At 46.8% G+C, this 24,621-nt stretch overlaps 1 protein-coding gene across 4 annotated transcripts; it reads left to right on the forward strand.

Moving 5' to 3' along the window:
* The first annotated feature begins 528 nt into the window (after positions 1-528).
* On the forward strand, positions 529-23,179 carry LOC142578843 (beta-1,4-glucuronyltransferase 1-like). Of its 4 annotated transcripts, XM_075688474.1 has the most exons (6): positions 531-967; positions 11,368-11,427; positions 12,049-12,107; positions 16,225-17,138; positions 17,934-18,159; positions 22,917-23,179. In XM_075688474.1, the coding sequence occupies exons 4-6, from the start codon at positions 16,309-16,311 to the stop codon at positions 23,106-23,108; spliced, it is 1,248 nt and encodes a 415-aa protein (XP_075544589.1). In that variant the 5' UTR covers positions 531-967; positions 11,368-11,427; positions 12,049-12,107; positions 16,225-16,308; the 3' UTR covers positions 23,109-23,179. The 4 variants fall into 4 exon arrangements, with proteins under 4 accessions (XP_075544591.1, XP_075544589.1, XP_075544588.1 ...); XM_075688476.1 differs by lacking the exons at positions 11,368-11,427; positions 22,917-23,179 and adding an exon at positions 18,322-19,524 and having other exon boundaries at positions 529-967; XM_075688473.1 differs by lacking the exon at positions 11,368-11,427.
* The last annotated feature ends 1,442 nt before the right edge of the window (positions 23,180-24,621 follow it).

The raw sequence follows: 24,621 nt of genomic DNA on the forward strand, positions 1-24,621 counted from the left end.
TCGTCTAACCGAGCTATGGCATAAGACGGGACCAAAGTAGCAAGCTGTAACCTGCAAGCGCTTCGAGAGGGTGGGTATGCATCATAGCACAAAGTGAAATGAATATCTGCTCACGTGAACATACGCTCCGTATACTAAGTAGTAATCGTCCTTGCAGTTCCACATTTTCACGATGGCCTTCAATACCCCCCCCCCCCCCCCCACCTTATCCATATAGGTCTGCAGTTGAATGCATGCTTGCCTGGTCACGGCCGCTTGCCATAGCATGCACTGGCTCGCTCCTTTTTACACGTGCGCACTACCGCTGCCACGTAAGTCCTCGCAGTGCGAGGTCAAATGAGCACCGTGACACGTTGATCGCCACCTTTCGACACATCTATTTACCTACACAGCGCATGCAATGTGCGTTCGTGCGCTGTGCGCTTGCCGCTATGCTGGCGCTCCTCACGCGCCCACAGCCGAAAACGTCAGCGTGTCGTGGCAGCGCGCATGATTTAATCGTACATGCGACCTTTAGCTGGATGTACGCGTTCGGTATAACTGGAGCTTGCGGAGCCGTCCTCGCGTTCAGCGGCGCCCTTCCCCCTCCTGACGTCCTCATTGCCGCTTCCGTTTCTCTTGCGCGTCGGTGATTGCGTCGCTTGTGTGCTCTGCCCTCTCCCGGACGTGGGTCCGAGCAGCGGAGGGAGTCAACCAACGGCGCAGCTCGGGGTTCTTGACGCTCTCGACTCGCACACGCCGTCCGGACGCGTGACATGCGCGCCGAGCTCCGCAGTGCGGGCACTAGAACGGGCAGCACCGAGCGAGCTCCGGCAAAACTTTGCCGAAGACGCCCGCCGATACGGGACGACATTGGAGCGTCGTTGGACGGCCATCACTGTCACGTCCGTCATGGCCAACTTCTCCGAGAAACCTTCATCGCACTGGGCTGTTCGCTTTCTACGAAAAGCATCGTTTTTGTCTTAAGGTGAGTCAACCCCTTTCCGTTCGCGTGCAGGTATAAAATAATGAAAACGTACCGCTGAATAATAACGATGGGACTTTTTAAGCCTTGCGTTATCTATTGTTATTATTCGCTCATGACAAGTTTTCATTTTATTGAGTATTTTGCTTGCAAAAAAGAACACTGCTGCACACGATAGGGAAAGTGGCTTTCTGAACCCAAAAATATTTCCTAATTAAGGTCCCTGCATAACTTATAACACGCATAGGAATAGCAGACAACGTCGCATGGTGCTTTATAGCACTTGTTGCTGCTGGCTGCAAAATGTGATTGTGTGGGTAGCGCACAGGAAAATAAACACAATCGAAGAGGCGCGGTCACATGTAGCACACAGCGCTGTTGGTGTGCGTGTATCTCCCTTTGTGCTGTGGTTCTCCGCCCTATACCTACGCCAAATCATTCGTTACCAGCCCACCCAAACCGCTATGCTTATCTTACGTGACTGGAAGACATACGTCTAAAACACAAGTGTGTATCCGTGCTGTCTGCCTTTTTGCACACATTTAACCTTTGCATTGAGATTTCGCTGCATTGTCTTTCAGCGGCACCAAAAATGGGGATAGTTTAGTTTGCATTCTTGTGCGGACAGGCGTTAGAGGTGGGAAAAAAAGACCCATGTGGCATCGCAAATCACGCAGTACCGTCGGTATCACTTCTGTTTCAGAGCAGTATTGAAGGAACGATTACCATGTCGTAGCTTTTCGACTGCATTATAGACAGTGACTCTCATATATGGTGCTGCCTATTCTTTTTTTTTTCTCGTTACATTCCCTTAACATTGTTATATTAGCACTTAAATAAATAGGCGCGTACCTGCACTTCCTGGCAGTCAGAAAGGGCCTTCATTTGATCGCACGGGTATCTGGGATCCCCGTGCTGCTGCAACGTCTCGTTTGTTCAATAAATTTTAACCTGAGTCAACGACACGTTATAGGCAGCATTTTCATCATTCCAGAAAATTTGCAAGACGAAGAACCCCTACTTATTCGTTAATTTTTGTTCTTAGCTGAAACTTTCTTTTTATTTGGGCCAGTCCGTACACAGTCAATGGTTAAAAAAAAAGAACACGAGGTAATCGATCAATTTAGAATGGTCTGTTATACTTCCATGCCCATCTGATGACAGGCCAGTAAAGTATACTCGTGGGCCATCGAGTGATTCGCGCTATGCACCCCAAGCTTCACTATACGTATGCTATGCGAAGTTCGAAACACTTCCGCCCGAAATGCGGTGTTTCGTGGCTATGGGACGCTCTGATGCTGAGCACAAGGTGGCGGGTTCGGTTCCCTGCTGCGTCTGCTGCATTTGGATGGGTGTCGAAATGCGAAAACGCTCATTACGCAGGTTAAGGAAACCGACTTAGGTGGTCAGAATGAATCCGGAGACTTTCACTGCACGGTAGTATTGGAGACCGTCGTGTAGAAAAAAAAAAAGGGGGGGGGGATACCTCGAACCGCACCACCGAGGTATCGCAGGCCTGAAACCGATAAAAATAAGATGTTGATGGGTCGGGTGACCCAAATGTATTTTTAAATGTAAGAGCTCACCATTAAAAAAATTGTCAGGAATGTTTCGGGATAATGATCGAACATGGGCATTAGGTAAATCTTGTCATAGCAGCGCAGTGTTAATGTTGCGGCGTGGTATATCTGATAATTACGTTCGTTCCTGTGGTTTATTTACATCTGACATGATGTGAAAGGAACGATAATGTAATGGAAGAGCGGTCTGTTGTAAGACCACTCTTCCGTTGACGCCACCAAGACGGTGTCGTATGAGGGATGGAACCGCTGCTGTAAAAATAAAAGATAACAAAAATAGACACAACAGAAAGGCGACCGGAACGAAAAGGGTGATTGAAAGAGAGAAATGTTGTGCGGACAGGCGTGATAGGTGGAAAAAAGAAAGATAGTTGGAGGGCTCAGAAAAGATGTATGGGCACGCGTAATTCCTTGCTTCAAAAGACCGTATCGGTGAACTCCGCCGTTGTACGCTTAATTAAGTCTTTTGAATACAAGAAGCGTGTATGAAAGAAAAGTGAAGTTTTACGAGGAAGTAAAGAATTAACGTGAAGAAAGAAATTAAACTATCAAGTAAATATTGGTACGTAACAACAAGACTAAGAAATGTAAGAGGTATAGAAGGGATGATGAGCTATCATGAAGGCATTTATGTGTTTAGAAAAGCTTTGAAACGCTAGGCTTGATTTAGAAGCCCCCCACCTGCAGCTTTCTACCCACCTAAAACGTTTACGCGACCTTGTCTTATAAACTTGCCTGAGAATTCTAACTCTGAGTGCTTGAAATAGTCAGGGAACATGTGCGTACGGCTTTCGACACTGTGCGACGAAGTAACAGCTGCGATTGTGTCGAGCTAAGAGCGTTTGCAAACTCAGTAAGATTCGCTATCGCATCACGCCTACACAATTCTTGACAACGTCAACCATATACAGATTAGCCCATCGCGCGTCGTGTGGATGGTTATTGCGCTGTAAAACGTGCTTCGCTTCTAAGATACGATTCGTTCAAGAGGCCTGTTCTACAGAATGCTAATACCAGCCCAGCAATTTCGAAAGGTTCATTTACCCAAGAAATATTCCCATTCAAAAGTTCTGCACGCGAGCCGTGCTACATATAAGTATCGTATGCAAACATAAATAAAAAAAAAAGATTGGCGGGCGGGTATGAACGTCATGAAATTCAGAAAGCTGTCGGAATACCGCGTTATTATGTAAGAGCCAGGCCTAATCGTCAAACGCTGTTTTCCTTGCTTGCGTTCATGCGATGCGCGTGAACGTATAGAACGTAGCCGTAGCAGGTGAGGGAAACCCGTGTTAGCGGGCCTCTTGCACTTCTTGCGGTTAAATAATTACATCGGTATATAGCCTAACGTATTTCCCTTACTGCGTGTTTATATATATATATATATATATATTTTAACTTATGGGGCAAGTTATCCTTTCGTGCCTCTGGCGAAATTACGTTGTCGTTCTCTAGCTCTCTCCCAACATATTTCTTGCCCGTAGTATGCGCCACATAATGCAGCACTCACTAGTCGACGAGGCTTTTGTCGGCTTCTTTAACGCCCTCCCCTCGCGCGCTGTTTTCATCCAAACGTCACGGCCGGCGCACGGCCGGCCGACATTCACTATAGGCCACCTGAATATTCTCCCGTATATACAGAACAGTTATCACGGAGAAAGGCCAGCATCCGATCGGACATTGGTTTTCTGTATAAGTTGCATAAATCAGGCTTGTTAGCGCAGTTGTCGCTTCGAGTGTATATTTATATTTTCCCTATCACACTGGCAAGCGCCTCATTTCCATTTTTGATTCGCTGGACAGGTTGCATTCGGTCGAGAGGCGAGAGTATGCGCTGTGAAGAAACGCAACGGAGCTCGCCACAGTCCAATATAGGCCGTGCTCTTCTTTGCCCAGTGTTTTATTGGGCACAGGTGGGTGGCTCGAAAACTTTTGCCCTTGGCGAATGTTGACGCGTCAAAGACAAAGGTTTGCTTCAAGGCTCGAACAAAGGTCGCCATCACAGCGAAGCAGCTGCGCCCTTGCACGCGTGATGCGACGGATGCCGTGTGAATGAACAGGGGCAATGCGGTGCCAACGATTATCTTGTTCTGTCGGGAGCGAATTGCTCGCAGTCGAAAACGAGCCAACGGAACAAAGAAAGTCGTGCTGAGGACACTAGCGGGAATATAGCTCGTAAATTCTGCGGACAAAAGCGCCAGCGCGTGAGGGAGCCCTTCTTTTTCTCGGTGCGCAGTCGCCAGGTGAGGTCGTCGGCATAAGAGCATTTACGAATACGTGTGCAGTTACGTCAGCTGAGCTGATCTATAAGGTCACGTCGAGCGCAATGCTACTAGACGGTTGCCTCTTGTTTACAGCTGTGGCGCCTGCTACCCAACAACGTGAGGGCCAGCACAGCTGCGAACTAAGGTCTCGTTTTAGCGCACGCCACAGCACGCACGGTCATTACCAAGTGAAAATAGGAAATTCACGTTATCTCTCCATCCATTAAGTGGAAACGTTTCGAACATGGCCTGCCGGAAATGTACAACTGAGGTTTGCCCTTCTTACGGCCTACAGATACAAACGTGTTCTAACGCTTATTGTTAAGCAAGCATTTGGCAGTCGGTAAGATTATTAAGAAGTCCGTATCACCGACGATGGCTCGGCGGTAAAACCGTCCTGCTCCTGATGTGCACGAGATGATCAGAAGAACGACTTCGAGATCGCGCACGAGCTCTAGTTATGCGGTTCTGCTGCCGTCGAGGCTGCAATTCAGCCGCGTGGCGAACGCTCTCGCCTTTCTGCAGTCCGGTATGCCGTATCCCTCCAACACGATGTTACTAACATTTCTTGGCCGCGAACATTAATATTTGTCATTATCTAGAGCCCAAGAGCTAGCAACTGGTATACAGCTACACGGTTTTAAGGCGAAGCTTTCTTTGCCGTTTCCTTTGACTTTCACAATGCTGCTGCTGTTATCTGGCACACGGCGTGGGGGGGGGGGGGGGGTTAGAATGTGTACATACATTGAAGGAGCGTGGCAAAGACGCGAGGAACTCCTTGAACCGCGCCGCCTCGAATGTACACATGCCATCTGGAGCTCCTGGGTTGTCGCCACCTTAGCCTCTTGACAGCTGTAACCATCCGCGACCACCCGCAAGCGCTTACCTTCCTACCAACGTGCAAGTCGAGAAGGGTGCTAGATAGAATGGACGAGAGGAGGGGGAGAAGAGGCATAGAATGAGTAGAACTCACGCAGTCGCGAAACGAGTGAATAACAGCCTTGCCACTCACTCTTCGCTCGCAGTTCCCATACAAAGGGGGAGGGGGTAGATAGGGAAATCTTGACGTGAGAAGGGAAGAAAACGCTGGATAAGCTTATAGGGGGCCTCTCACCAGGCCCCATATAAAATTTTGGTTATACGCTAAAGGTTGTTACGCGTGCTCTAGGGAGGGTTCTATCGCAAACATTTTTCAAATCGGCTCATTAATAATCTAGCTAGAAATATTCAGTGCCGCGAACCCATGATTTCAGGAGGCGACCTCGACTGCCAGGCAAGACACTCTCCACTCGTCCCGTATAGCCTCCTCAAGCGAAATTCCTTCCCTGCGTTCTCCTATAGCGGGCCTCGAGGATCGCGTGACGCATACGTCACGGGCACCGCCTTCAGTTTTTTTTTTTATCCTCGCTTGAGAAAAACAGTGAAGATGATGCCTCAGAACCGCTACAAGCGATCGAAGAAACGTGGGAGGCAATGTTAAAGGCACAGAGCCTGGAAGATCAGCGAAGTCTGGTGGACCGGGCCCGGGCTGCAGCATTAGCCAACGGCTTTCTGGACTAAGAGAGCCGCCCACCTAGGGCGAAGAAAGGACACTTTCTCGCTGTTTCTTACAATAAACGTTCATTCCTCCTCGCTTTTTCTTTTCTTTTTTCGTGCGGCGCACTTCCGCTGACGGCGTTGCGCGCTAGCTGTTCTGATTGTCTGGTTTCGCGCAGCGCACGATTTTGCGCGCTGTGCACAAGGACACATGACTAGCAGTATAATTCAGTGCTACTCGAATACTCAGGCAGAAAAAGCGGATCGCAGAGCATGATGACGCGCTGGAGCACGGTAGAAAATGGCTACCTGCGCACGTGACTGCACGACCGTGGGAACAAGTAGACGAAGAGGAAGTACATCACTATTACTTCGGTGCGAAGTAAAACAAAAAACGCACAGACATTCTGTTTGAATTTTTATTTTTCTAAACTTCAATTCGTCAATTCAAGCTACAGGTCGCACAAATAACGGACGTTGCCTTGAATAATTCTCGAGGACACGCTCCACCACGAGCAACGTCACACAGCGGACGCGAGTACGTAGGCGCAGGGACACGCGTACGTCACCGTCCGGCTTGGAGCGCGGTCGCCGCGAGGGAAAGGGAAAACGGCGTTCGGATTGAAATTTCAGACTTTTCCGCGGCACGTAGCAATGTAATTCTTTGCAAATACGTTCATTAGCACGCATTGTAAGCTCTGCCCTAGTCAGCTCAAAATGGCCAGACCTGGTAAGGGGCCCTTTAAGTTCAAGGTATGGTGCGGTGCGTTTCTGCAATTTCTGAAAAATAAAACCATGCAAATATGTCTAGCGGACAACTTACGAAGGGCGTGCAGAGGCAGAGCCGCATTAATTAAAGCGCACGGCAGGGTCTAGGCGACACAACGGAAGCAGCCGCACGTCAAATCAACACGCCGTGCCCGCCGCGATATCTTTCCTTCTATGGTATTGCTCGAGGTCGCGGATTTTTCCGAGCCAGTCGCATATCGACGGGGGCAAAATAAAAAAACGCTCGCGCACTTTGATTTGGGGGCACATTAAAGAACACCGTGGTGCAAAAATTATTCCTGAGTGCGCCACTACGGCCTGCCTCATAATCCGATTGTGGTTTTGGCACGTACAGCCCCGTAATCCAATTCAGGTTCAACACTTCTGCCACGATGCAATGTGCGATGCGAGGCAATGACAATGCTCAACCCTCTCGGAGGTTATGAAATATGGCGCACAACAACGCCGCAAGCAAACACCTCTCCGTTTGTGTTCTGTGTACTACGCAGGCAAACAGCAGTGGTGCACGCAAGGTAGCGTTTAGCATCTACCCAGCACTCTCCTGTTAGACTAAACGCCGTTAATCATCACCGCTAATTATCGCTAATAAAAGGAACCACCACACAAAGCTTCGCTTAGATCGATTGCCACAGTGCGTGGGATCTGCATATTCTTAACTGTGGACACTATCGGTGAAAAAAAAAGAGACCGTAACAAAAACCGCGCCTTTTTAAGCTAACAGCTTTGTTGGTGTGCGCAGGTGGTGTGATTCTGACCAAATCCGACATTCAATCTAAGCGGGTGAAATGCGTATCAACGAGGGAATCCTTCGAATTATAATATAACGAAAAACGAAAGAATGTGCAGCACGTGCTCATTAAGAGATGCGGTGGCTTGGCCACGAATGAAGGCTCGAAAGAGCTATATCGTTAAAATAAAAAAGGTGACGGTGATTGACTGTGATGCCAAGCAGAGTTTAGAACCGCAATTTTTTGTCGTTCCAGTTCAGCGAAAACAGTTCATTCCCAGTTGAACTCCGGGACGAGAAAAAAACGGTTCAAACCGGCTTGAACCGTTTTATGCGCGTTTGTATGCAGAACCTAAGGGCAATTTCATAGCAACATTACAAATATATTGTACAAGACCTCAACTATGCTCCTGAGCGGCGCGGAAGATTGAAAAAAGGAAGACAAATAAAAATGTACGCCGGCTTTTCTTCATGCATGCCGCAAAAAGAAACTACGACATTGTGGAAACAGTGCATCATTTCAACCGCCCCTACTGCAGTTGACATACCAGTGGGATCATAATCGACCGCTTAAGTATATAAGCGCTTCATTTCAGCGATTGTGTGTGTGTGTGTGTGTGTGTGTGTGTGTGTGTGTGTGTGTGTGTGTGTGTGTGTGTGTGTGTGTGTGTGTGTGTGTGTGTGTGTGTGTGTGTGTGTGTGTGTGTGTGTGTGTGTGTGTGTGTATATATATATATATATATATATATATATATATATATATATATATATATATATATATATATATATATACACGCGCACATTGCTTTCTTGGTCTTTCTGACGGCCCCAGCCAATTCCGGTAGAGGCAGCAATTTAAAACGCTCACGAGTGTATTAACATGAGAGAGAAGGGGAGAAGGAAAGGCAGGGAGGTTAACCAGACTCAGTCCAGTTGGCTATTCTACACGTGGGAAGGGGAATGGGGAGTGAAAGTGAGAGAAAACTTAGGTGTAGGATGTCTATAGTCGGGCACTCAAGTCTGTTTCCTTCAGGTAGTGAAAAAGCGCTCGAACTGCATTCTGGGCTAATGAACTGTGAGGCCAGGCTCCGAAGATCTTCGCTTCCGTAAATGGCCTGTTATCCAGTCTATTCAAGGCACGCTGGAGAGTCTGACGTTGATTATCGAAGCGAGAACAGTGGCACAGAAGATGACTGATGGTCTTTTCACACTTGCACTTAGGGCACATTGGTGAGTCCGCCATTCCAATACGATAGCTGTAGGAGTTGGTGAGTGCTACTCCTACCCACAGCCGACAAAGCAGTGTTGCGTCACGTCGTGAAAGGTTCGCTAGTAATTTTAAGTTTCAGTGATGGGTCCAGGCTGTATTACCATGAATTACTAACGCGCCTGCCTCCCGACGCGCCTTGATGAAAGCCGCAAAATATTCGGCCACATATAGCAAAGATCGTGTGCATTTCACAAATAAGGCAGTCTTGGGCTGCTCAGCACGAGTTCGGGGGATCGAATACCGGCCATGGCGGCCGCATCTCGATGGGAGCGCAATGCGAAAACACCGTTGTGCTTAGATTTAGGTGCACGTTAAAGAAACCCAGGTGGTCCAGATTGTCCGAATTTGCGGAGTCCCCCACTATACGGCGTGCCTCATAATCAGATCTGGGTTCGGCACATAAAGTCCATTTGTTTAATTTTCCTTGCTTTTCCTTCTCGTTTTTTTTTTTTTAATTTACAAGTCAGGCAGCATGGCTGAGCCACTAGTGCAGACAATGCGTGGATGATGAACTCCTGAGAAAGTATGCAAGCTAAACCGAAAACAGGTTTTCTTTTTTTTTTTGACTTCGTTTCGGAGTGAATTTTTTTTTATCGTAACGTTCCGTTTAACTTACAGTACGCACACAGACAAAAAAAAAAAAATTTCCTTTTTTTTTTGCATCAATTCCGCTTCGATAGTATGGTCACGGGAACACATCAAAGGTGGCATGAGTATATGAAGGGGTATCTGCAGAGGAATATCTGGGCTAGGGAAAGGACGGAATGAAAGTTTCATTAAAGGCAGCATTAGTACACATAGCAGAAAGACAGAAAAGCTGGCTAGCAATTGTCTCCTGAAAGAGATGCTATGCCCACATGCCTTAAGAGGAGAAAGAAAAAAAAGGAAAGGGAAGAAAAGACAACACATCACACGCGGAGTCCAGTTGTTGTGAACCTCGCATTGACTTGAAGCACAGCCTTTCGGATAAAAGAAATATTTGACAGCAGTTCTAGAAACGGCACACGGTAAACGCTGCATGGAGTTGTCGCACACCTTCCTCTTGCTGGCACAAATTCACAGTGAAATGACTGCACCGCCGGTAGTTACGCGTGATTTTATGGGAGTAAATGGCAGTAGTTATAGGGGAGAAAACAGCCTCTGTGTTATCTGGAAGGTGGGCGAAGCACCCGAGGAACGTTGGATATTTATGGACTGCATGCAATCTCACATTTTGCTTTTTGAGTTTCAATATACAAAAATCGAGGCTCTTGACGCAAGCCTACGATAGCGATAATTATATTCGGTCCTATACGAGCTCCGACCTCAATGCCGTTGGCCACTTCCGGCAGTTGATGGAAGAACGCGTGCAAAGAAATTCCGGCTATATATGGGTTGCTCCCATTAAGGCGGAAGCATGCTTCCGGTGCCAAAATAGAGAGCGATATTCTACAGTCTGTGCGAGTCTCGGGGTTGTAATGCTAGGCTCAAAGATGCGCGCCGAACGGCCTATGGATCCTTAGCTTATAAAGCAGTCGTGTAAGCAAGCCCTCCCAATATATACACTGGTATAATTAAGAACATATTTCAACCCCTATACTGTTTTAGAAACGTAGTTCTTTTTTACATTGCTTTCTTGTGGTTTCTGACGGCTCCAGCAAATTCGGGTACTCTAAGCTTCAATCTTTGCTTACTTTTAATGACCTGGCGGTGTCAAGCTTGTCGTTGCAAGGCTCTTCGTCTGCGGCCGTCATTCCGTGGCTAATCGCAAACGATTCAAGGATCGTTGTTGTGTAATACAGGCCCGTTGAAAGAGAAATATAGAGAACATTAGATATATATTTCTGTCGACGTTTGTGCCCGTCTTTATAGCCGAGGAAGTGCTTTTTGTATAGCACATGAACTATATATACGCGATGCGAAAAGTCTCCCGTGTCATCTGTGCTCGCCCAGGAACGGTGCGGTGTCTGTACTTCCTTGTATAGTCAGATTTATTGGACCTGTAGTTACTTTTGCATTACGCGCAAATAGGTGTATTATAGGGAAATTCCTAGCAGTCACCTTGCAGAACGCATTAAACATTGTTCTGGTTTCAAAGTGGCGAATAAAATGTTTGGTCATCGGCTGATTTTGCCGACGTGATAGCCATCTCGTTTTCTTTAATATTACGATATTACAAAGCACTGAGTAAATTACTAGCATCAACAGCTCCCATGAAAATTGATGCACTGTTTTAAAGGCGATTTTATTCCAAGCAGCTGCAGACGAACAAGTATTAGTATTCACGACTGGCATGTAAGCAAGCAAGAAAACGAAAGGTAAGAAAAAAGATAGGAAGACTCTGCTTCTCATGATGGGATCTTTATTGATCCTAACGACGGCTAGTTAACACCATCAACAGGGCAGATGGAAACCTATCTGCTGTCTGCCACCGCGTACTACGTCATATGTTGGCATAAAAAAAATACGGCTCTTGTCTGGTTTCGTGTGACCAAGAAACCCGTACGGGTTCTACGTTAGTGGCTTTTCACTTTGGCTTGGCCAGTGACCGCGACTTCTTAAAAACAAAAAGCAGAACGACGAAGTTTTTACGGCCATTTAACGTTCGAATTGTCGCCGCAGCAAATAGTACCGAGTTTGCCAAGTAAGTTTACAATGTTATAAAATTGTGAATTGCGAAAGTCGGTTCATTAAGTATCAGCGCTTAAACTTTAATAATTAATGCACAATGTTACAATCGTTCGCACTTATGCAATTATACAACAGGAGCGTACTGTATAAATGGATTCCTTCACCGTTTAAACGTGCCGCGAGCGACTCGCATTAACTCATTTAATCCAACCCATTTCACAGTACGACAGGGTGCAGTATTACTACAAGTGAAATTACATTTCTGGTTTCGAATTTATCTTCTTACTTTCGCTTCCCACATCCACCAGATGTGCCGTTCCGGCTTGTCTTCTCCCACTGATACCTCAAGCAGAATCCTCACATCGACGTAAGTATACCTCTTGAAAATTTCCGTTGCAGTTTTCTTACCTGCCTTAGTATGCTTGAAAAGCCTGCTCTTTCACGTAAACAGGTCAATCAAGTTCGAACTAGAATACATGTAGTGTAAAGTGCGTGCGCTAAAATCGTGAACGCTGGAGACTGCAAAATTTGTCGGGGTTACGCACTCTTCATTTGACGTAAATGTGTGGTCTGCACGCGTAGCATCTGTCGTAGATGTGGATAAATCCGCCAGCTGTTAGATCCGTCTGGTAAATTTTATGTTCCGATAACAAAAAAAAAGCAATAAAGCACTAGCTCTTTTCTTTTTTTCGGAGGCATTGATTCGGGCTAGTTCCTCTGTCATACTGGGATTATCAATAGCGCTAAAAGGACAGGCACAGACTTGGGAACAACAACACATGGTGCCACGTGTTGTCATTTCTATGTCTATCCTCGTATTTTTAGCACTGTTGAGGTTCCCACTAGTATTTCCTTGTTGTTCCAGAATGTCTCTCTATACCTTTCATGTGCGTCTTTTTCCTATTGCAGTGTGGTTTACTAATTTTCGTATTTCGTCCTTATGCTTTTACATACGTAATGTTCTCTCATCTTATGGAAGCTGATTTGCATCTGTAGCCTTAAATATGCTTAATATGAGAATAACCACATGTCTACATATAGCGCTCTTGTGCATCGAAGTTGTCTGGAATGTGAGCATTCCCGATGTGGCGACGATTTACAAACTTTTACCTACCGAACCATACACCACTGTAATTAAGTAGCTAAATGAGCTATCTTGCAATAGCTAGGCATGTGGACATGCTTGCGTGAAGATAAGAAAAACGGGAGCACCCAGTGAGATGCACGCTTTCAACTTCAAAAATATCGAGAACGGCATATGTGTCACGATGCATACCCCCGCACCTAGTCGTTTATAATTGGAAGCGATGCCATCATCGTCTGTCACTGTTTCCCTTTTGTGAAAAGCGCGTATCCGCTTCAACAAGAGTGTATGCAACAAAGTCTATTCTGCGAATGTTGTTATTCAGCCAAAGGGGCAAAAGCTTGAGGGTACAAGCATCAGCACAGCTGTCAGTTGTAGGGTGTCGGGAAACAATGAGAAAGGTGCTTCCTGCATCTCAGCAGTTTGTCGGATAAGTAAAGCGATGCGTTGTGATTTCAAAAAAATAGTGCACCTGAGAGAAGGCTGAAGTGGGCACGCCGCGAAGGGAACGTCAGTTGGCAAATTAAATTGTGCGAGTTGGTACATGCCCATGAATAATAATTAAATAAGAAAGATGAGCTCGAAAAAAAAAAGAAGTATGAGTACACGGACAAGTCGTCTTGCTGTCTTCCTCATCTTTGCATTGTGCTCATTTTGTTTCCTATTCATGTGATGTCAGTTACGTTACAGTTGTAAAGATGTAGTTGCCACACGAATTTCATGTATATTTAATTAAAGTATACGGTACGTTCACCAATGGCAATGCACCGCCGTTCACGCAGCAAGAGCTTTTCTTCGGCGTAGGTCTGCAGCTGCCAGTGGATGAATGTGAGGTCGGTTATCCTTACATCGCCCGTATACAACAGACATCCCACTCACGCGCGTATACAGGGTACTCGCTGAGTAAATCAAGTTCCGCAAACCATGCCCGTATGAGAAAAACAGTCGTTCAGCCGCGGGTACCTGGTCTCATAATTCCGTACTCTTGCTGTTGTGCCCGTCGAGCTCTTCACGGTTGACGGCCGGCGCATTTGTTCATTGCTCATGCGCGCCCGCAACACCTGTTTCGGAAGAGTGAAATGTCCGGTCGGTGTTACTCTTTCTTTTTGCTCCATTTATGCATGCGATATCTAGCACTAGCCATTGTTTCCACTCCAGAACAGATCTTGCGACGAGAGTTTCCACGTCTGCTGCAATCATCGTTTCGCGGAAGCAGGCGAAGCCGCCGGCAGCGCACGTTGGTTAATTAGTGCGGTGTTGGTCGTCCCCACCTATCGGCGTCGATGTTATGTGTTGGGCACTAAGAAGGAAGCCCACTTTGAACGATAGTCATTAATGATACCAGTCCAGATGCTTAACAGTTGTATGCGATAGTATCTTTTTATATGTAGGAAACGAAAACTGCCTGTCTCGACCGATGGAGTCACGACCTGACGGTTGTAAGGCGATGCAGTTTCGACTTCAATGACTATTGTCTACAGTAGGTTACTTTTCGCAGATTACAATTTATGTTCATGCGTTATGCCTCGCACCACATGATTCACACTGTGCACGGTCACTTCTAGCACACTACGTGCTACATTAGTTATTTTAGTGTCTTCTATTGTTTCTCTTAATTTCTGATCCTCTTTTATATCCTTTTCAATTTGGCGAGTCCGGTGTCCTTTTCAGGAGGCAACTGCTAGCTTGATCCTTTCACAGTGTGTCTGTTTATATGTGTTTATATGATTCATAATATCAATGATGATAATAAATGCTTAATATCCATGCCTTTCCTTCCCTCTCTCTTAAAGGGCCCCTGAAACGCTTCGGACAAATTTTGTAGATGCGTAGGGTACAGCTTAAGTAGAACATCCGCACCACAATTTAAGTGAAGCGCTATGTATTAATGGAGCTACAAGCGATTAAAGTTACCCTCCTTCCTAGCCATGCTTTTCCTCCTCAACTCGTTCACCGAGCCTCCGGGGCTAGCTCCGCCTTCACTGGTTTGCGTCACGATGCGACGTCACATTGTCCACTTCCGGTTGTTTTGGAGCCCGCCCCTGCCCACGCGAAGCCTCTCCGCTAGCCGCTTGACCGTCGACCGCAATCGAGAGCTATCGAAGCAGCGTGCGTTGCGAGCATTCTGTCGCAGCGCCGAACGTGTCTGATATTCCGTTAACCACACACTAGCGGAACGTTTCAACTGAACGGTGGAAGCATAAACTCAAGCTGATGAAGGAACGTTACCGTAGACGTACATGAGCTGCCTGAGTGGTCTCTACGCTTAACCAGCCAAAGAAAGAACTAATATTGCTCTAACCAAGTGTAAAACATTTTAAACATTTACATAAACAACGTGTTAACGATTACACTCCTGCGAAAAATTTACACCAGCAACAAAGAATACATTTTGTTACTGCTACTGTGTCTGGTTGAGCGCTATGCCATCAGGTGGCTGCACCGTGCAGACCATTCACATTGGCGCTTCTGTTCATCCCATGAAACGACACGCAAGGGGACAGGGCCACGCCCTGTCCCCTTTGCGCTTGCGTTTACCCTAATACCGGACTCGCGAAACGCTATTGCGTTAGCAATCTTCCGGTGTAAATTGACGGCCGCAATCGCGCAAATCCTGGCGCCGATCGGATAGCGGCAGTCCGATGCGCTGCAGCCAGTCCGCTCGTCTACTGGCTTGCAGAGGGACACGATGCCGCAGCTTGACATATTGCCATTCGCTACGTTTGCAGTCCACAACGCAACAAAGTCGAATCATAGCGCTCGCGAAAAGACGGACCGACACTGACGGCGGAGTTCTCGTCAAAGACGGAGCACGTTGTAACACAAGCAGACGACACTTGCTGTGTGCCAGAAGTGCTTAAGTGCACTGAAAAATTGTTCTTGTGCATTCCCTTTCTGTTACTTTCTTTTTTATAAATCAAATTAACTAACATTTCAACTATTACGAACATCATTTGTTTACCATAAAGTTGGAAAAATTATTGATCACGCGCCCTGGTCAGCCAATCGGATAGCTCGCCCCACTGACATCATATGGGGGATTTCCGTCATATGGGTAGGGGCGGTTTAAAATTCCGCCGCGCAGTGTGCTGCGATCGACAGCGATGTGCCTTCTTAAAACCTTATAATAAATTACACGCTTTACGCAGGTCACTTAGATGTGTCAATTAATTATCAGAAGGACCTGCTCTAACGACTCAGTACGTTTGTAGAAAATCGTCAAAATCGTTTCAGGGCCCCTTTAAGATTACGTGTTCAGAGCGACCCGTTCAGAATGTCATAATGCTATCTTTTGCTTTCGTGTGAATGGCAGTTACCGTGTATATTACTCTGTAAATTGAAGACTATACTCTTAACCACGTGTTCCTCCTCTTTGCCTTGTTATACTGTAACAAAATAGGGACACTGCATCACATGGCATCTTCGCGAGCTACGGCGAGCGACTTCGAGCGGCGTCTGCCCTGAGCCACGTACTCCTGACGGGATGCACCGGAAGCTGCGCAAGAGCCTCATCTGGACGGCTCTCGGCGCGAGCGCAGTCACGCTACTGTTCACCTGCACCACCTTCAAGACCTGCATCCGGCGCTATGGAGCGCGTCAGAAGAGCCCTCTCGAGGTTCCCGACCTCCGGAGCATCCTGTCCACTTACACCGACGTCTTCACGCTACCGCCGTTCAGGCTGGACTCGCAGTCTCTGTACCGAGTCCACGAGAAGGCTATCGAGGGCGAAAAGCGAGCGCCCGACAGAGCGCTCGTGTGTTTGTCCACCATCGCTTCGCTGGACCATCTGCACTGGCTACGCGAGCTCTCTGAGCACTGGGCCGGCCCGGTGTCGGTGGCTGTGTTCTTCAGGGAGAACTTCGACCTGCAGCTCATGGTGACGTACCTGCACGTGCTTAGGGTGTGCTTCCCGGCAATCAGGGAGAACTTCAGTTTTCACTTTGTGTCGCCTGCAGAGAGGAACGACAGTGGTGCGAAAGACACGTTCGCGTGGGAAGACGTAGACAAACCGCTGTTCTGTGACAACCACCGCGCTCTGTTGCGTGCCCTTCTGTCTATCCAGCGGACGCGAGGCTGGCCTCGCTTGCTCTTCCCGCAGAACCACTTAAGAAACGTTGCGCGTGATGGCTGCGTTTCCAGCCCGTATTTCTATGCGACGGACGTGGACGTTATGCCGCAGTACGGACTGTATGAGCGGCTCTCCGCGTTCCTGCTGCGGCAGCCGCCTTGTACGAAGTGTCTTTACGTCGTGCCTGCTTTCGAAGGCACCGAGTTTGTTCCCCATCCGAGGACCAAGAACGCTTTGCTCAGTAGGTAAGCGAAAGCAAGGCAGCAGTGAACGTTGACGTTAGGAGAAATGAAAAAGGTTTGTTGACTGTAAAAACGCGCCATATGCTTAAGCATGTTCATATGCGAAAGGAAATGCCTCATACGAGTTTACTGTTAGCGAATGAAAACTGGCCAAAAACGAGGAATCAATGGCGTTTAACTTCCCAAGCTCACCGCGTGTGCCCTGAGAAATTTCAGGTAGTTTGTGTGACCTTCAAACCGGCTTTTCTCGCTTCGACTTTTAAATATTTATCAAAACTCTAGTTTTAGAATATCGTTCATTAAGTGGTTAATTTATCATATATGCAGGTTATAAACTGAAGACATCTGCCTCGGTGCACCTAACTATGTACATCTCTGCGCACACAATGAAGAAACAGCCCCAACGAAGTGGATTTTTAACTGAAAGCTTTTGAAGCATCTTAAAAACGAAGGTGCGATAGACATCGAGTTAGATACTGAGTGTTCGCGCTGTGTTGGGCGTTAGTTTTCTAGTCTCATCTATGTCAGGACCATACTGACTCACGCAGCCGAGTGTTCCAAGAATGCTTTTGTTCTTGTTGTTCCTTAGGCGCTCCACACGTGACAATTATTGCTGCCTTTTCTTAATGTTTCCTTTTTTTTTTGCAACTCGACCACTCTTCTCTATTCTAAAACATTGCTTGATATTTCATTGCTTATTTTTGTCGCATCTGGGGATACCTTGCATTTATGTTGATTTATCGATTGATTTTGTCTTTTTAACCTCCCATTCTCGCAACCAACACCTCCCTACCCTAGAACAGGAAACAGGAAGGACTTCCGAGTATATCACGCTGTGGCGTTCAGCAAAAACCAGCGGGCTACGAATTTCAACAAGTGGAGGAAAATCCCGAGCAAGAGTGAGCTCTTCGTAGCTTACGAAGCAGCCTTCGAATTCGGCTATGAGTGCTTCTACATCGGTCCTCACGACGTACCCAAGTTTCGCGAGATATTCATCGGTTATGGATTCACGAGAAACGTACAGGTACTTGTCAGTCGTTGTGAAGTGTTCGTAATTTGATAGTCGAGTATTTAGAAACCTTACTGTACATACATATGCCGCATGTGCTGAACTGCTCTTAAAAAGGTTCATTTGCTTTCTATATAAGCAAAGTAATTGAAAGCCTGCATCATTTTATCTTTCCAGAAAGCAATCTCATAAATTTAATGCAGAAGTACCGAAGTTGGACTGCTTTACGATGACATTAGGACATTGCGCACGACCCTTACATATTAAACTGATGACTGTCCAACAACGGTGAAGCCTTGTTCACACTGAAATTATTCTCAAAAACGTGCCGCATTGTGTTTACCTACAGCCAGTGCACAGTGACGTTGTTGTCGTCGTCCACTCGTGGTCATTTCCGAGGGCTCCTAAAATTATGGGGTTTTACGTGCCGAAACCACTTTCTGATTATGAGGCACGCCATAGTGGAGGATACCGGAAATTTCGTCCACATGGGGTTCTTTAACGTGCACCTAAATCTACGTACACGGGTGTTTCCGCATTTCGCTTCTATCGAAATGCGGCCACCATGGCCGGGATTTGATTCCGCAACCTCGTGTTCAGCAGCCCATCACCATAACCATTCCGAGTGCTCCTGCGAAGTTTAAAAAGGCGTTCAACCAAGTGTGTCATCTTTATCGTGGCAATAAGTACGCTACTGTAGTGTTAACAAAGCCGGCTACTATATTCGTCTGTCTATATATATACAGCTTCATCGACATTCGACAAGACCAGTGGAATGTGCCACTAGGCTTAATGTTTGTATTCTGGGCAATGTCATGTCATGGCTCCTTGAGGCGATAATGTGGCCATTATGAGAACTGCCAATTCAACTTCTGGCATCGTCTACATATCCTGCGTCCAGTTCCTGTGTACATACATCTACTCTCACTTGTTTACAGGTGCCTACAGGAAGTCTATATACTGCCATGCGCACTGCTGTGACGTATGCACAAAGAACGTTAGAAAACAGGAAAATGGCTCGCTCTATTAGAAAGTGACGACCATTAAATGTTGACCATTACTTTTTAGGGAGCCACTCTATTAAAGGGATATCATTTCGGTGGTCCGTATTTGCAATGAATTGCACGAATATCGGTCAGTGCGTTTGTTTTAGTTAAACTAGTAATTTATTCATCCAAAACACTTTCCGTGGCGATAATCCATACAACTATCATTGCAAGTAAAAAGAAAAAAGAAAAAAAATGGCCATCGAGTTCATGCCTTAAATATCCAAGAGGCAACCGGGGAATTCCATATGCGCAACTCGGGGAGGAAAAATCGCGTAATTTCCTTGGTACTTCAGGCGTAGCATTCACTGAGCAGGTTTGCCCCACGCCTCTAATGCCCTAACGCATGTATGTTATATATATATATATATATATATATATATATATAACCTGGCTACCCGCCGTGATGGCTAAGCGGCTATGGTGCTGCGCTGCTAAGCACGAGGTCGCGGATCGAATACCAGCCGCGGCGGCGCAATGCAAAAACGCCCCTGTCTCGTGCATTGGGGGCCCGGTAAAGATCCCCAGGTGGTCAAAATTAATCCGGAGTCTCTCTTTCTCTCACTCCTCGCCTCCCCCCCCCCTTGTGCGCGCTATGGCGTGCCTCATAATCAAATCGCGGTTTTGACACGTGAAACGCCTGAATGAAATTCAAATATAGCCCGACTTTCTTTTTTTTTTTTTTAGCACGATGTGAAGGAAAGGTTCTTGTCTAATCGACTACCCTCGATCCTGTGACTTTTTATCGGCAGAAGTGTAGTCTGAGAAGTCGTTCTGTGGTGGCCGAACTTACAAGCCTGCGTATTCGAGCGAACGTGTACGCAGGTGAGCGAACGGATTGATCGATTGATACAAGTTTGCGAAGCAAGAAATTAGCAATTTATCGTTTTACTACATTCATTAAAACTCGACAGGTTAGCCTTGTAGGGTTGTTCATCATTAACCTCTACTACCGGAAGGATCATCGTCACCACCACCGTCGTCGTTGTCATCCATTGTACTGCTCACCTCACCACCCACCCCAGATATAGCCCGGCGTATGAACAGAACAGACTTTATACTTCTGTACTTCATAGTTTCTTCTCCCCATGCGTAAGCCTTTGCAGCTACGTTTCCCTTCCCGCTGTTCCAATGTTGTTACTCTGGGCTACCGGCTATTTGTTCTATACGCTTTACGTGACGTGCCCAGATCCGTTTCTTTATTTATGTTACTGATCCACATAGAAAGGCGTAGTTAGACGAACATTCCATATTCAGAACAAAGCTCCAACAGACAAGGGACCTAGAAAAGCAAACACTGGCCGGCCCTACGCTGTTGTGAATATACGAATGTGTACACCAACTGGCTCAGGTTTCGGTTCTCTCGCAGAACATTTCCTCGTCCCATCCTTGCTTTCACCCCGCCATCGAGGTGGCAGCGCACTGCCGCCTCTTGCCTTTCTCTCTCTCTTTTTTTTCACCACTCCCTTCTCCCGACGCCGTGGCTGAGGTGACCACCGTATAGAATTGCTGCGGTTTTATCCTTCCGATAGCCATATAACTGTGCAGGCGTCGCAGCTGTGCGCCTGACGATAAGCAAAACGAGAACAAGGTAAAAGAGGGAGCCAACGTGTTTCGACAAGTGGGCTTGTCTTTTTCGCGGCGACTTATGCTTTCCTAGACACAGTATGGAGTTCGGTACAATCTGAAGTGCGCCAAAGGGAGAAAGGGAGGGGAGAAAAAAAATAATGACCAACGGCTTTATCGTCAAGGCAAGGACTTATACTGAACGTCAAAAGGAACTAGGGCGACAGTTGTCCAATGCATCCTTTGCCGTCGCACGGTGCCCTTACGACTGTTGCAACTATTAAGAGGAATGCGAGGATCACTGAAGTTAGAGGCTCTTTAGTATTTTTTTTAAAAACCTATTTCATGATTGTACAACTGTGGTAAAGACCTGTCCTTATGCTCGAAGAAAATCTTTCTTGCTTTCTACACCACAAAAAAAAAAGTAAAGAAAGAAAAGTCCGCGCAGAGGCAAGAGCCACGACGTAACCAAGAGAAAGAGCACTGACGTAAAGGCTGGCTACTTCGACTATAGACTAAATGCGGTTTCTTTATTTTGTTTAGCCTGCTGCGGTGCTCTTCGAGAGTCTAATTGACGGCTCCCCTCTCGCGTGAGTTCGTGAGCAGACAGAAGGAGCGCGCAATAATATTTATGACCACCATACGTTTCTGCGCTCCGCCTTGTCGAGAGCAGTCCGCTTCATTTTGTTTCTCTGCGGCCAACGGTTTTCGGGGATGTATATTTCATGCATGCATTCTTCGAGACATCTCGTTCACTCGTTTTCGCCCTCCCGACGTGTATCCATTATTTCCGCGCGTCTTAGCTGGCGAGTGTAACTTTGGACAGGGCAGCTGCGCACGCCGCGTTCCGGACGAATTTTCTCGTGCAGGTGACGTGTCTCGCTGGAGACCATTATAAAGTATAATTTGGTCCGAGGTAACTTGAATATTTAGCTAGTGCTGAGCACAAGAGAACTCAATCTGTACCTGCTGAACTGAACCTGAGTTTCCTTTGAAATATTCACCGCTAATGTATACGCACACGACCACGCACACAAACCAAATTTCACGGCACTGTTGCGTAAATGACTGTCTGTCGTAACGGAAATGCTCTTATGACAGCTTGTATAGGTATGCTTTCCATATTGGACCTAGCTTTCGGACATGCTTTTGGTTGGTGCATGGATTGATCACATTTCTTGAGTTCAGTTCCAGGTAAATGCGTTCGTAAGTTCAGACTCGGTTCGGACAAAAGGCCGGGGTGAATACGTTGAGTTTACGCATGCGTGGTGGTTTGGGGGTACATCTACTGATGTACTTCAAGGACTAGCACTAAGGTTGTGTGGAGACTCTTCTTGATTATACTATAGTGAACGCAAGGCAGTTCCTACCATAAAAACAAAACAAAAAAAAACGATTATTTCTGAAGTTAGCATTTCTTGTGTTGTGTGCATGGTGCCAGAAGTGCTGCAAATTTATTATGCCATCTTGCAATTCTCAGTCGAAAGGGGCAACAGAGGAGGTTCCAACATACAACGAAATTTTGCCTTAATTATGCACGCACGCATGCACGTGTCTATGCCTACATATTGTGAACTTTCGTTCTCCCTATCTCATTTTAATGATTTTTCATTTTAACCTAATTGTCATCCATTTTAACCATTTCCATCTTAACCTAATTTTAACCTCCTTGCTTTTCCCTTCCTTCTCTATTTATGTAACAGTGACAAATGCTTGTGTAGGCACAACAGGGTTGGTTTTATATATAACAAAAAGATATCGGGCTTACTACACAAATTGCTGTCTTTGAGACAGAACGGATTGTATCGTGTTTACAAGGCGAAAAATTTCTCTGCACACATTTGTCCTTAGAACAGTTATTTTATGGTTATACCATTATCCCCCCTGCTTCTTGCACCATGCTTTCGTATGACCTATGTATACCACTTCCCGAATCCTGCTGCCCAAGCCTAACAGAAAACAGACGCTTGTACCCAACACTTCGAAACGCCGTGCACGCACATCGACCGTGTCCAGGTAGGTGGGGGTATATCGTGTGGCCCCATCTTGTATGCGGAACTGCCAGAAACCAGCCTAGAGTGAAAAAGGTCTTGTTGATCTCGCCGGAGCTGCAGTAGCTCACTGACGTTCGCTTCTTCTGCTCGACGCTGACCATCGCAGACCCTGGAGGCACACCTGGCCGGCTTCCGGTTCCTGGTGCTGAGTGACGCGTTCGCCATCCACCGGGGCATGCGCAACACCACCACCAACGACAGCGTCCGCAACGCGGAAAAGATGCACAACTACCGCATATTCCTCGGCTTCCGCAAGACGCTCCAGCAGCGCTACGGCAAAGGGCGAGAGTTCTCGTGACGGCCGCTGGTCCTCGCTATCCACTATCCCCCACTATCCCCACTGTCCTGTAAATAAACCTTAAATCTTTATTTTGCCCTATCTCTATAAAATATTGCAAATGGCTGACTGAACTGCCAGAACACGCGTCACTCGCCTTTAGCTACAGTGAAACGTGGATTATGTCCCTAGGGTGTCCCTGCTGTAAAGAAGGTACTTCGAAAAGGGCACTTCATGAAAGTTGCAACTTATTTGTGGAAGCGGATGTTTTGCCATCTCAGCATATGTCGTTTGTGCAGGAGTTGTGCTTGTATTTCATATTTCACTTGTATTTCATCATTTTCTAGCGGATAAGGGTTGCATGCAATTTGGAAACAGAATTTGCCGGCGAGGGCTAAAAACTCCCAAATCTCCTCCCTATATACATATGGTTATACGAGGAGTACTTAGCCTACAGTAGCTAGTTCGTATACTTGTCAATCTACTGAGCACAAGAAACAGACCTAGCTCGAGCGTTCAGTCATGTCCACATCGTCTTCGTCGCTGAACCGTGACAATATAGTACTTATATAGGTTTAGGCGAGATACTTATCGAGGCTTATCGTCTTGTAATCCGGCCGAAACGTCCCACTTCTCTTAGGTTTTACCCTGCACACAGAAACTCCATTGCATCTTTACCCCTTCCCCACGGGCAAGAACAATCATCCGGATAATGAACGAGGACTATTGGCCGCCGATAGGCTATTTACTGGAAATTTGCAACGCTTACGAGGACAAACCGTAGTAAACAGTGTCACGAGCAAATGGTAAACATCTTCCTTTGTCGGCTTCCATGCTTCACCTTGAATGGTTGTCGATGTTTATCTTCTGCCGCCGAAACCTTGACATCACGCGTCATCTGTGCCATCGTGCAACAAAATGGGACAACCTATGCATATAAATGAATGCATCCTCACATAGACACTGGGAGTGTGATGTCTGTGGAAAGCTACCGATTTCTGTACAGAATGGGGTCGGCATACTGGTAGCAGCTTTTTGTATAGTTGCAGGACGCCATGAGCGGAAATATCCTTGGAGCGCGAGCTTATGCACTACTAACACAGCAGCAGCTTCCGTATGCCAGAAAAAGCAGCGGGGAAGGCGATTTTCAGAAACCTAACCCGCCGTGGTGGCGTAGTGGCTTTGGCGTAGCGCGGCTGAGCCCGAGGGCGTGGGTTCAAATCCCGCCTGCGGCGGCCCTATTTCGATGGAAGCCATATGCAAAAATGCCCTTGTACAGTGAAGTGGTGTACGTTGAAGAACTCCAGGTAGCCATAATTATTACGGAGTCCCCCACTATATGGCGTTCGTCATAATGATGTCGCGGTTTTGCAGCGTGAGGCACCAGAATTCTAAGCAGTTTTCAGACCTGAAAGGATCCACCACACCGAAGTCGGCGTCCTGCAGTGGCTGCAGGTCCTATATCGGACACTGAAGGTTTAGTGCGCGCTCCTCAGTCACTGTCAGCGTGCGTCAGAAAACGAATGTTTACAAT

This window comes from Dermacentor variabilis, chromosome 4, assembly GCF_050947875.1.
Source record: "Dermacentor variabilis isolate Ectoservices chromosome 4, ASM5094787v1, whole genome shotgun sequence".
NCBI classification, from domain to species: Eukaryota; Metazoa; Arthropoda; class Arachnida; order Ixodida; family Ixodidae; genus Dermacentor; species Dermacentor variabilis.

Excerpts from the sequence above, each read along its gene's own strand:
- LOC142578843 (XM_075688474.1), top strand. The coding sequence starts at position 16,309 with ATGCACCGGAAGCTGCGCAAGAGCCTCATCTGGACGGCTCTCGGCGCG. Across the intron at positions 17,139-17,933 it reads AAGAACGCTTTGCTCAGTAG|AACAGGAAACAGGAAGGACT; the intron begins GTAAGCGAAAGC and ends TCCCTACCCTAG. Across the intron at positions 18,160-22,916 it reads GATTCACGAGAAACGTACAG|ACCCTGGAGGCACACCTGGC; the intron begins GTACTTGTCAGT and ends TGACCATCGCAG.